This window comes from Balaenoptera acutorostrata, chromosome 15 (genome assembly GCF_949987535.1).
Source record: "Balaenoptera acutorostrata chromosome 15, mBalAcu1.1, whole genome shotgun sequence".
In the NCBI taxonomy this organism is placed as follows: Eukaryota; Metazoa; Chordata; class Mammalia; order Artiodactyla; family Balaenopteridae; genus Balaenoptera; species Balaenoptera acutorostrata.
The window spans coordinates 60,653,720-60,666,964 of NC_080078.1; the positions used below are offsets into that span (position 1 = coordinate 60,653,720).

The 13,245-nt window shown below is 51.1% G+C and overlaps 1 protein-coding gene across 1 annotated transcript in view; it reads left to right on the forward strand.

The window, feature by feature from the left end:
• Positions 1-12,516, forward strand: part of PDYN (prodynorphin) — a 67,387-nt gene extending 54,871 nt beyond the window's left edge. The window contains exons 4-5 of the mRNA XM_007184210.2: positions 9,864-10,011; positions 11,400-12,516. Coding sequence (XP_007184272.1) covers positions 9,864-10,011; positions 11,400-12,056 — 805 coding nt within the window. The 3' untranslated portion in view covers positions 12,057-12,516. The remainder of the gene's footprint in view (positions 1-9,863; positions 10,012-11,399) is intronic.
• The last annotated feature ends 729 nt before the right edge of the window (positions 12,517-13,245 follow it).

Sequence of the window (13,245 nt, forward strand, 5' to 3'; positions counted from 1 at the left end):
TAAAAGGGGGGCTGAGGCACCAGAACTGCCATTCTAAGGGGCTTTGGCGGTGCTCACAGCCACCCCTTTGGCACCTCCTTCTGGACCAGAGTCAGGACCATCCTTGGGTCTTCCAGCCACCTGCAGCCACCACCCTCCCACCTGCTCGGCCAGGAGCTGCCCAGGGACAAAGAGGAGCGCAGGTAATATCCAGAGGGTGTTGGAACCCTCTCTCTTGGTTTTATTTATTTTTCCTGATTCTCTGAACCTGGAGAGGGTGGAAGCTTGGGCTGGGGAATTTCCGGTTTGGGTCTGATTATCTGGCAGAGGTAGTAAGAGTTATGAGGCTAGTTTACAAAAGCCAGATCAGTATGAGATGGACTGCTCTTTGGAATTCCCCTCTCCGTACAGCCTTGTCTTAAACAGGTGGGCCGCTCCCTCCCAAGAGGACCACTCCTAGGTTTTGGCTGGGGGGCGTCTTCGTCCCCTGGCAGGCTGCCTCCGCATTGCGGTGCCCATGCGAGAACGGGACGCCCTGGGTGGAGGAAGTGGGAGGTTTAGCTAATCAGAGTAATTTTAAAGGTCAGTGATTCTCGCTGGACTTAAGAACAAGAGCTTGGGGACATTAATGAGACATCAAGGCTCTGGCATTTACCATGTATCATGTACATCAAGGTACAACCAGGTTCAGCCTTTTCATTCTTTTTGGATTGTGTTTAATTGCTGACAGGGTGCTGCCTTGAGTGGCTTCCTGTGATGTAATTTTACACAGAAATGAAGTTTGGGGTTGTTTTGCTGGGAGGGAATGGGGAGAGAGAGTGACAACATGCCAGGAGACCCAGGCTTAGCAGGATTTTTCTTGTCAATTTTACTTTGAGAGGACTTGTTGCTTTCATGTAAATTACAGCCAGAGGAGTCAAGGTTAGGCAGGGAGGAAACTCAGATGGGAAAGGCATTTTCTTTTTTTTTTGTTTTTTGGAAAGGCATTTTCTCACCGGTAAAGGTATCCGCATTCAAAGAATGGATTATAGAATCTCAAAGTTTGATTCGCAAAAAAGGCTGGTGAGCTTCAGGAAAAAAAGCCTGCTGATGACTCCAAGATTGAATAGTATATTCTGTGACCTCGTACTTTTTCCTGGGTATCTTTTATCTAGAATCTCTCCAAACTTTACAAACATTCCTTATTAAGCCTCCAAGCTTCCCAAGGAAATGACCTCTTCAGGTTATTGGATCTGATTTCAGTTCCCCTCCCACAAACCAAAAGTCTTCATTACCGTCTTTCTTCCAAGGGTTGGGAAAATATACCAAGGCTTGTCTTTCTAATTTGACAGGCTTTCCAGTGACGATCCGTTGCAAAACGTTTCAGAATGTCAATCTGCTTCTCTTTATTTTTTTCCCCTGCTCCCCCTCCCATCGCTGCACCTTCTATCTCTTTTCCCCTCACCTTCTCCCCGCCAGTCCCACTTCACCTTGCCTTTTGTTCTATTTTTGCAGGTCATTTATCTCCAGGCTTTGAGATCTGCGTGGGGGAGCTGCTGCAGCAGCCCAAGCCGGGCGAGCTGTGCTGCTGGGGGAGGTTGCTGAAGGGATCTCAAGCCCACGGCTTTGCCCCAGATGAGCTAGAGGGTGGCAGGCGAATCCCATGTTTCTGCTACAGCTGGAAGAGGGATACTGCAGAGTCTTCTTAGCAGTACCCAGCACGTTGTAGCGGAGTGGGCAAAGGGACCAGCTCTGGGGCTGTTCGAGAAATTTGCAATCCCCTTAAGGCACGCGGAGAGGGGTTAGGGTCTTGAGGAGCCAGGAATTTTTCATATACATCTAAATGTGTGTCTCATAACACCCGAGACAGTGCTGGGTTCAAGTCCCCGGTCCCACCACTCATTTGCTGTGTGACTGGGGACAGCAGTGCTCCCTGAGCAATAAGGACAATAATATTCACCTCCTGAGGTTGCTAGAGGTTCCCATGGGATACAGTACTATGCCTGGCATTTAGTAGGTACTCAGGAAATGCTAGTGTGACTGCTCAAGTTTTCACTGTCCAAAGTGGCAGAATTGGAGCCCCCCCTTCCCCCAACCTATTATAGCATCCTTGTTCATCCCACTCCATCATGCTGTGTGCTACGTCCAGGAAATATGATCTAATGTCCAACATTTCTGTTTGTGGGGTTGGCACTCCTCTCCCAACCCCACCCCCTTCTCTCCACACCAACAGAAGATTTTATGTCTTCAGCTGCCACCTCAGGATCTTGAAGTCTCTTCTTGATCGATCCTTCCTAACTCCCCCTCCCACGGCCCACCTCTTGGGTCATTCTTGCCCAATTGTTGTATTTATTAGATGTCTTCCATCTTCTGAATGGGATCAATAGTTGGTGGCTTGATTCCAACGCATGTCTGAGAAAGTGCAGTCAGCTAGCTGATTATCTCTCACCGTTTTCCCTCATCCCAGCCCATAAATGTTGGTTAATCTCACTGGGTCCGACAAAGGGCTAAAACGATTTCACCGAGACAGAGCTGGCCATTGTGGCAGGCAGTAAACATTGCTGGAGACACCCAGGTAAGCCCAGGATCAGGCCCTGGAGGTGGAGAGGTGTCCCTGGGTCCTATGAAGTTAGACGTCATTAATCCCTCCAGCCTGAGTTCAGATGGATGCTCCTGGCAGCAGGGTAGTGGCCTAGGGCCACGAGTCACATCTCCTGGCTCTGGAGGCCTCTCCCTGAATCCTTCCAGCCGTCCCCTTGGCCAGAGTGGTCACTGCAGGCCGCAGGCATGCTCACCAGGGGGCAATGTGCCCATCGGCATTTGGCCCCTTGGCCTATTACTGGACAGTTCGATTTAACCTGACAAGAGCTTACAGAGCAGTTATTATGTGGTTGGGCCACTGGTCCACCGGCCACTAGAAACACAGGGCAGATCAGAGGGTCGTGGGAGGAGGGAATTGGTGTTTGTGAGTCACATAGTAGGTCAACCTCCTGATCAAGATCCACTTCCTCTCTGCCTTCTCTCCATCCCTCTTCTTTTCCCCTGTTCTCCCCCTTCCCCTTCCTTATACCTTCTCCCTCTCATTTCCATTCACCCTCTCCCCATCTCTGCTTCTCATCTGTATTTTCTTTTCCCACATGGGCTGTCATCTCACTCTCCGCTTTTCTAGGCATCTTTATCTCTTTCTCTCCATATGCAACTCTCTGCCGTTCTCTTTCCTTCTCATCTTCTCTCTCTCTCTGTCTTTTCACCTCCATCTCTCTGTCCACTGCTTTTCTCCCCATCTCTTAATTGCATCCAATAACAAAGGGTGAGAGTTCCATAGGAATCTTGCTCTCAAATAACGTTCTTTCAAAAATACACTTAATGAACACCATGACCGTGAATTGCAGGGTGGTCTCCCCCGTGCCCCCAGATTGATAATCCATTCTTTGTTAATGACTCTAAGGGCCTAACAAAAACACTATTTTCCAGTTTGGGGGGACTCTGTTGGCCAGCCCACTGGAAACCCACAAAGGTGAACTTTACGTATTTTCCAGTGGGGTGTAAGTCCCGGAACAGTCTTGTCTTCAGGACCGTGAGCTGGAGTGGGGGGAACCCAGTGCCTGCAGCTCAGGCTGGTTTGTGGAGCAGAGTCTCAGGCCGACCCTAAGCCTGCTCCCTGTGGCCCGGCCTCTTGGCCCAGTCATTTTGCTTTTCCAAGTCTCTGTTTCCCCATCGAGTAAATGGCTTAGTGCTTAGCCTACCGGATCCTCCTGAGGGGAGGAGGATGCAGTCATTGAGATACAGGCCCGTCACTGTGCCCTACACAGGGGCTGTGGAGGACTCAGAATCCCATCTCTGCCACACAGGTGCTCAGGGCCCTGGGGGGCTCTGTCACGTGGTCCCCACTCTTCCACCTGGAAGCTGCCCTGGAGGGTCCATGGGAGGCCCCGGGCCTGGCACAGAGCAGCGGCGCAGCGCTTGCTGGGGTCACAGCCTGGGTGTGGGAGGTCCCAGTTCTGTCTCCATTTCCCTCCTGACTCATGATGTGACCTTAAACCAGTGATTTCATTTCTACCTTTTCCCATTTCCTCTTCTATCAAATAGGGATAATCATATGCGATAAAGTGCTCAGAGAGGTAATTGCGATGTTAAATCAAGCCATTATTATTCCACACTGGCTTTTTAAATAAAAATGCTTGCTGCTCCTCAGAGCCCTCCGACTACAATGTAGAAATATCAAGAGGAGGTAAGAGGGCCAGCAGTCCTTTCCCTTTCAAGGAACTCTGGGCCCCTGGTGAAGAAAGGGTCTACAGTGTGTTGGCCTTTAAATGGTGCCGTCCAGGGGGTTCTTACGGAACCGCTGCCGGGAGGTGATACACACCCATTGACAGGTGAGAAGACTGAGGCTAGGAGAGGGGGGTGATCCCCCTCTGATTTCCCCAAGAAAATCAGCTTCCAAACTGTTAGAATAATTAGAATGATAAAATGGTTATAAACGTAACAAAAGCAGGGGTCAGCAAACTTTTTCTGTAAAGGACCAGATAGTAAATATTTTGGGCGTTCCGGGCCCTGTGGTCCCCGTTTCAACACTCAGCTGTGCTCTTGTCGCATGAAAGCAGCCAAGACACTATGTAAACAAATGGGACGGGTGTTGTATGAATCAGCGTTCTGCAGAGAAACAGAAACAATGGGATGTGTACATATAAAGATTGGGTCCAAGGATTGGATCACATGATTATGAGAGGCACCCTCCTCCGGCACCGGCCTATCTCCCCGGGCTGTCATGCTGTGCCTCTAGGTAGTGGCTGAGGAAATGCTTCCTAAACCTGCAGGTGGGGAGGTTTTTCTCTGGGGGGGCCTTAGGAGGCTCCTTCACCATAGGCCACGCAAGCCCCCCACCCTGGCCCCTCCCCGGGGTCTGCGCACTGACTCACTGCCCCTGGAGCTCACCCAGCAGGCTCCCTTCCGCGTCCTACACAGAGATCAACAGCAAGGTTCCTTTTCTCCTGGCTCTTCCCAAGTCAGGGGCCATGAGCCAGCAGGGCTATCTCTCATGTAGAGATTCCAAGCTAATCCCCACAGCAAAGGGGAAAACTCTCCGTCCCGGGACTCATCTGATATTGCTCAATAATTTGTTTATCCTACGCAGGGAAGGAAACAGGATGGCTTAGGAAAACCTCAGGGCTGATGTGTCTCTGTTAGAGATTGGGTAGATCCATTTGGAGGCCTAACTCTCCCACTTACAAGCCAAGTGGACTTGAGCAAGCAACTTCTCCTCTCCCAGCCTCAGTCTTGTCCCTGTACAATGGGTATGAAAACATTCACCTCTGGGTGTCTGTTGTTGTGAGGGTTAGAATAATACGTGTAAAGCGGTAACACACAGCCTGGCACGGAGGAGGCTCTGTTATTGGATTGATGTGACCATGGATACAGAGCCCTCAGCCCCAGCCTGCAGTAGGCCCTCCACACAGTTAATTCATTCAATTTCTTTTGCTTCCTCTCGGTTGCAGGCCCTATATTATCACTCCTTTTTGCCTCTTTCTTTTCCCATCTCCTGTAGCCCAAGTAAGGTTGGAATGGAGCCTTCATACTCCTGTCTGTTTCCTTCTCTCTGCCCCCCCCACCCCAATGCCTTCCGTCTTTCTGTGTCTCCCCCTCTTCTTGGCCCTCCAGCTCTCGCTCTCTCTCCTCTGCCTCTGTGTCTCCACTTTAGTCTCTCTTCCTCCCTCTCTCCCTCTGTCTCTCCCTGCTCTGCCTGTCTTTGACTGGTTTTCACTTCCCCCTGTCCCTCTCCCCCCACGACCCCCTTATTTCACTCTCTTGGTCTGGTTTCCCCTTCCCTCCTGTGTCCCCTTTCCTATCTGCCTCTTCTCTTTCCTCCCCTCACCCACTCCATGGTTTCATTAACATTTGCCAATTTCTTTAGCAGGTGTTGGTTTTAGATGCCTTGCAGACCTGTGAGATTTCTCTGGGGGCACAAAAGTATGAGCCAGAAAAATTCAAATGGGCCTCCTGAGAGGTCCAGGGTTGCCTGGTTATTCACTCAACACACGCATGTGGAGCTCTTGTTCCTGTTCTAACCTTGCATTCGGCGCTAGGGACACCAGTCATTCAGTCATTCATTCATCAATCACTCAAACTTCCTTAGTTTTCCCATCACATTAGAATGAAATGCAAGCTCCACCTTGGCCTGCAAGGGCTGACACCATCCGGCCTCTGCCCACGTCTCCTCCCTTATGCTCCCTCATCCCCGTGGCCTCCTTGTCATCCTCAAACACACATACTCTTTCACCTCAGGGACTCTGCACTTACAAAGTCCGAGCTGGCAGGAGACTCAGAAAGAGGCAATTACGTGATAGACAGAGAGCTGTGAGCACTCAAAAGAGGAGCCTAATCCAGACAAGATTCCTGAAGGAGGCCACTGAGACTGAGTTTTGAAGAACAATGAGAGTTAGCCAGGTCAGAGGGAGAGCGGAGTGGATGGGCGGCATGAGAAAGGTGTTCCATGTGCAAAAGTTTGGGGCAATGGGGCACCGGGTGCATTCGTTGTAGAACTGCAGGTGGTTTGGTCAGGTCCAGGTCAGACGGAGCTCACATCCAGTCTGGGTGCTGTGCCCTTGCTGGGATTCCTTGTTCAGATGATGTAACCTCTCTGTGCCTCCATTTCCTCACTGCAGAAAGGGGAGACTATCAGTCCCAGCCTTTGGGGGTTGTTACGAGGACCCCTTACATTGAGATATGAACAGGTCTCAGCACAGGGCCGTGCACACAGTGAGCCAGGTCGATGGCAGCTCTCCTCGGCAGGAAAGCCCTGGAGGGCCAGGCTGGGGGGGATGGAGAACCCAGACGCAGGGCAGGGTGCAGTCACACTGTCATTCAGAACTGTCCTCTGGCTGCTGTGTGGAGGGTGTTTCAGGGGCAAAATTGGAGGTGGCTCTGGAGCCAGGAGGGAGGAGCTGGAGGCTGGGGAGGGGGTGCATTGAAGGGACTGGGGTTGTACCGGATGCTTAGGAAGGTGGGCTTTGGGGCGCTGGAGCCAGACTGCCTGGGGGCAAATCCCAGCTTTGTCGCTTACTAGCTCTAGAGTCTTTGCAGGTGTCTTATCTCAGTTTCCTCATCTGTGAAGTGGGCATGACAACAGTACCCACTCCACACAGTTGCCATGAGTATAAATGAGTTCATTCATGAGAATCACTCAGAAGAGCCTGAGCGCTCACCAACCATCAGATCAGCTGGAACTATCATTATTAAATATAAAGGAAATGGATGAAAAGAAAGGATGCTGACACTGTATTTGCCTGGGACAACGAGATCTCAAATCGAGCTTCCTACCGTAGCAGTCAAGCTGTGCGGGAAGCTTTCGGCCGGGAGTTAGAGGGTGGTGATGCTGCGCCTCCCCAGGGGATGAGCAAGACCTTGCTGACCTTGTACCAGCCCAGCCGTTGCTGATAGGAGAGGAAACACGAGCTGCCGGCTTTGCCTCTGCACATAAATGGCACAGCTCGCTGGCCTGGAACCCAAATCCGCTCAGCAGCTGATAGAGCGTGAGAGAAACTTGAGGAAGGAGAGGGGCATGGGATGGACACAGGCCCACCTCCCCGAGGTTTCTTCTCTGAGCTTCTCTGCTTAGGGGAGCAGACCTAGCCCAGCCTCAAGAGAGGCAGACGAGCCTTTAATTGCTGTGTGACCTCAGGAGATTCACCAGTCCTCTCTGAGCACCAGCTTTCTCATCTACCAAGTGGGGATAATGATGTCCACCTCTCACAGATGGCAGGTGGATTGAGAATAATATATAAGTAACAACTCTGTGCATGGGGCCTTCTGGGCCTCACGGAGGGTTCAGCTGCTAGTGAATCAAAGTGGTTCTAGAAATTGTAGTCATTATGGGCACATGTGTGGGGAGTCAAACAGAATGTGCCTGCACACCAGCTTCACCACTCACCGGGGGGCATGGGGAATACACTGAACCGAAAGTGCCCTCCTCAACGGGGAGGAAGGAATGAGATGACAGACGCAGGGGCTCAGTCAAGGCCTGAAGCACAGTAGGGGCTCCCTCAATGGCGGCTGGGCTCCTCGTCAGGCATGCTTTGGAGGGGAGCTTACTGTGTGCTCTGAGACTAGCTCTGGGCTATGGCATGGGGCCCTGGGGCCATGGGTGGAGTCTTCTAACCCCCCTCAACACCTGAGGAAACAGGGCAGTGTGCAGGAAGGGGAACTGGGAGAGGGGAGGGAGGACAGCCATACCTGAGAGCAGTGATGGAGGCTGCAGACTACAGGGACCAGGGTGGGAAGAGCGTGGCAGCCATGCCAGGGGTGGTGTCTCGGGGAAACTGCCCATTTCCAGTTGGGAGTTCTTCACTGTGCTCCCATTTGACAGCTTTGCATCTTGATATTTGGTTTATAAGGAGCTAACTATGAAAGGGACAGCTTTTAATAGACTCTTTGTGAAGCATTAATTCATCTGCCTAGGATTTATTGAGGGCCTACTATATGCTGGTCAGGTTTGTGGGTGCTGGTTACAGTGGGACTATGCCAGTTAGGGTCTGTGCCCACAGGGAGCTAATATTCTAGTGGGGAGACGATAATAAACAACAACAACGACAAGCATCAAACGGCAGGACAGTCTGAGGTGGTGAGTGTTCCGATGCAAACAAAGCACGGGGATGCGAGAGAGACCCAGTAAGCTGTGCTAAACTCAGGGGTCAGCAAGTGCCTCCCTGGTGATGTGACACTGAATTCATTCAGTTACAAGAAGGAGTGAGCCATGTGGAAATCTGAGGCCACAGTACCACAGACGGAGAAACAGGAAGTGCAAAGGTCCTGAGGTAGGGGCAAGCCTGGCATGTTTGAGGAACACAGAGAAAGTATTTCAGAGATGAAAACAAGACACAGCTCCTGCCTTCATGGAACCAAATTCTGAAGACTCACATAGGTAATTACCAAGTATTGGACTATTTTAATGGAGGAGGCACTAGTTTCTGGGATAATACAAAGGAGGAACATCACTTCCAGCCTAGGAGATCAGGGAAAGCTGCCTGGAGGAGATGATATCTACTCTAGGACCTAAACAATAGGTAACAGAAGAGGAGAGCAGGGTTTTCCAGGAAGAGGGACTAGCATGTGCAAAGGGCCAGAGGTGGGACAGGCGCTGATCCATTCATTAGGGGAATTACAGGTAGCTGGATGTGGTCGGAACCCAGAGCTGAAGACTTGGGTGTAGGGATGGAATTGAGAGTGTCCCTGACATTTAGGAGAAGGACCAGACCTGACCCAGCCCAGTGGGTCTGATCCCAGCATTGATACGCTGAGAAAGGCATTTCAAGGTGGGCAGGAGGGACCAGAGAAGGAGGTGGAGGCGGGGGGCCAGCATGGAGACAGGTGAAGGTGGAGCTATGGCTGGGGTAAGGAGAAGTGCTGGGGTGGGAAAGGTCCACAGCAGAAAGGACTGAGCTGGGGACAGCTTGGGGAGCAGGGGAGAAGGGAAGGGGATGGAAGCCTCAGAGAACACAGAAAAGCAGATAGCCACGTGTCTACTGGCTGTGTGCATGGTCAGAGTGGGTTTTGATGCCTCACAGATCTTTGTCCACTTCCTAGCTGTGGGAGCAATCACTTCCCCTCTCTGAGCCTCAACTTTCCCATCTGTTTAATAGCACAATCCACGTTGTGCAGATTGAATGTGAACACGTAGGAAAGCTCCTAGCACATTGCAGGCACTCAGCGCATGTTAGTTCCCTTCCTTGACCACTGGCCTTGGGTACCCACTGCTCCTCCCTGGGCCTATGTTGTCTTGACTGTCCCATTGGAACAAGAACGGTTGCCTTGCAGTGCAGCGCTGCCAGCAGGAGTTGGCTTTGCAGGCTCAGGACACACCCCACAGAGTAGGCAATCACAGATTTCATTTCCTCTTTCTCCCTCTCCAGCAGGAAGAGCCAAGACAGAATGGCGTGGCAGGGGCTGGTGCTGGCTGCTTGCCTCCTCGCGCTCCCCTCCACCACAGCAGACTGCCTGTCCCAGTGCTCCTTGTGTGTTGTGAAGACCCAGGATGGGCCCAAACCCATCAACCCCCTGGTGAGTTTCAGGCAAGGCTCCTCGATGGTCCTGGGGCCTGTGCATGGAAGGGACCATCTGTGTGTGGATCCCAGAGAGGGAAGGTAGCAGGCCTGGGCAGCTGTGAGCCTGTCCTATAGACTCATCCCACCTGTGCAAGGCATGTCCTGCCGTGGTCAGCCTGGGTGCCAGGGACTTTGTTTTCCAGCCTCCTGTCCCCACCCCAGACCTTACCACCATGGGCTCACTCAGGTTTGGGACCGAAGCTCAGGTTTCCAGGGAGCCTGTTGCCTGGTAACAAGGAGTGTCATTTATGAGGTGGTGCTGACTTTGGGAGTCAGCAGCCCTAGATGAACTTTTCAGAGCTTCTCACCACCAGGCTGATAGGCACCTCCAAATCTAGTCACTCACAGGGAAGGAGATCTTTTCACCACCCCTAGATGCCAGGATCTGGTTGTCAGGATCCAAGCCTGACTCCTCTCCTGGGGCTTTAGCAGCTCTTGGCTGGCCTTGCTGGCTTTACTTTGAGTCAAACTTCTCCCTGTGCCTCTCCCATGACAGCAGACAAGCTAGAGTAGAGGTACAAGGGTGTGGTGGACAGAATGTGAGCTTTGGTTCTGCCAATTTCTAGTTCCATGACCCTGGAAACCCCTCTCTGAGCCTTAGTTTCCTCATCTGCAAAATGGGGGTGATTCCATGAACTGAGGATGCAAAGTATTAAATATACAATTCTAGCCACTCTTTACTAGGATGCACACAGTGCCCCAGGTGCTGCCCATATATGATCTCAGAAGAGCCCAGTGGTTAAACATGATGACTCATGGCATTAGAACCTGGGTCCAAGTTCCAGTACTGTCTAGTATTATCTAGTCATTGTTATCATCGTCATCATCATCATCATCATGTTTGACTCCTCTCTACTGCTATGAAGTAGATACTATCATCCCTCTAGGTTTGATGAACCCTTAAACATCCCCTCATATGTGTTCTTTCCACCATTCTGCATTGCTTCTGTCCCTCTCTATAAAGTGTTCGCAGCATCCTTCACACCTAGGAAAGGTTGGGAGAACCAACTATTCCCTCTGGAGTCAGAAGTGGAAGATTATGAGTGAGCACAGCAGAGTGCTATGGGAAGATCTTATTTCCAATTTTGGCAATGTCACCTGTAGCCATGTGCCCTTGGGAAAGCTGTTTCACCTCTCCACGTCTGTTTCTTCATCCTCCACAGGAGCACAAAGTCACCTACCTCTAGGCACCACTGGCAGCGTTAAAGTGGGCAGCCTGGGGCTTAGTAATGGTTTTTTAATTTTCTCAGACACCGGACAGGGGACTCTCTGGGGCAGGGGCTTGTAGTTTGACAGTTTGATGGTGGTGGTATTACCACTGTGGTCTTTTGGGGTCTTTTGCAGATTTGCTCCCTGGAATGCCAGGCCACCCTGCAGCCCGCTGAGGAGTGGGAGAGGTGCCAGGGCCTTCTGTCTTTCCTCACTCCCTTCACCCTCGGGCTTAATGGCAAGGGAGACCTGGAGAGCAAGGCAGCTTTGGAAGAGCCCTATAGTGAGCTGGCAAAGCACGCGGGGCCCTTCTTGAAGGAGCTGGAGAAAAACAGATTCCTTCTCAGCACCCCAGCAGAGGAGAATGATCTGAGCAGCAGCCTGGCGGAGAAGCTCAGGGGTCTCTCTGGCAGGTTGGGGGAGGAAGCAGAGTCTGGGCTGATGGGGGGGGCCCAGCCGAATGGTGGTGACATGGAGGCTGGAACACTGGATTCCGGTGAGGAGGACCCCAAGGAGCAGGTCAAACGTTACGGCGGCTTTTTGCGCAAATACCCCAAAAGGAGCTCAGAGGTGGGCTCGGAGCTCGGAGATGGGGATGGGGATGGGGACGGGGACAAGGTGGGCCACGAGGACCTGTACAAACGCTATGGGGGATTCTTACGACGCATCCGTCCCAAGCTCAAGTGGGACAACCAGAAGCGCTATGGCGGTTTTCTCCGGCGCCAGTTCAAGGTGGTTACTCGGTCTCAGGAAGACCCCAATGCCTATTATGAAGAGCTTTTTGATGTGTAAACACCTCTCCATCGTGGAGTTGAGTCAGGAGCTTCCCGTAATGCCCTTCCAGATTGGAGTGAACGCATTCATTTGCCCCTGTAGCCCCCATCCCTACGCTCATTTCAGCATTGTCTATAAGACATCCAAACCTAGCCTGCCTCTCTTCTGCCTGGGTGCAGTGTTTGTCTGGGTCAGTGAGGAGGGAGGGTGGAGGTTCCCCTCTCCAATAGGCTTAGCACTTGGCTCCGACCCTACACCTCTAAAACTACTACCAGCAGCAGCTTTTGGTATCAATCCCGTTCATGTGACTCCCCAGTTCCAGGAATCCAGACTGACCTCTTGATCCCTCTGGATCTATGATCAGGCATTCTGATCAATGCCCCTCTCAGAAGAAAAATGAGCATTCCCCTTCTCATGCAGATATATTCATTTATATAGTATATGCATGTATCATAAAACATACAAAAGGTAGAAATTTAAAACAAGAGAGATAAATAAAAATCCTAACATTTTATTCTCAGACCTCAAAAGATCTCCCTACAATAGAGACCATGCTTTAGGTAAAAAGCTTAAACATTGCCTTTTATTGGAGCAGGTATTCCTACACTAGAGAGTTTGGGCTCCCAGTGGGTTAAATGTTCAGTCATTGTACTCTGAGTTCACATTGTTTAGAAACACACCTTTTGAAGAACCCAGTTCCTGGACTCCAGTCCATGTTGGTACCCTGGACAGCGTCCAACTTCTCACAGGAGAGGAAGGGAGTGAAAATCCCTTTCCGAAAAGGTTAATGAGAGCAGCTCGCCTTCTGAATGCTGAAATGATAAAGGGGTTGGGGGGAGCGAGGCAAACCAATTTGTTCTGTGCAACAGACTCAAAATGTGGACCAGTTCCCTCATCCGTCATTAAACAAATTAAACTGATCGGTATCACACTCCAAGCCCAGGATGAACTGACGCTGAGTCAAGTTGATGAGGTTAAGCACAACCATGTTCTTGAGTAGCTGAATCCGCCTCCAAGAGTCCAAGCCATCTGGACAATATGCATTGGGCCTTGGGTGAGGGAATCCAGAAGCAACAGCTAGAAAGAGGAAGAGGCCCTCTTTAGCTCCCATGGTGATTCTTTCCTCTTAATGCCTCATAATAAAACTAGAAAGAGGAATGAAATGATTAAGTGCTTGAGGACAAATGAGTTCCCTTGATTCAAATAA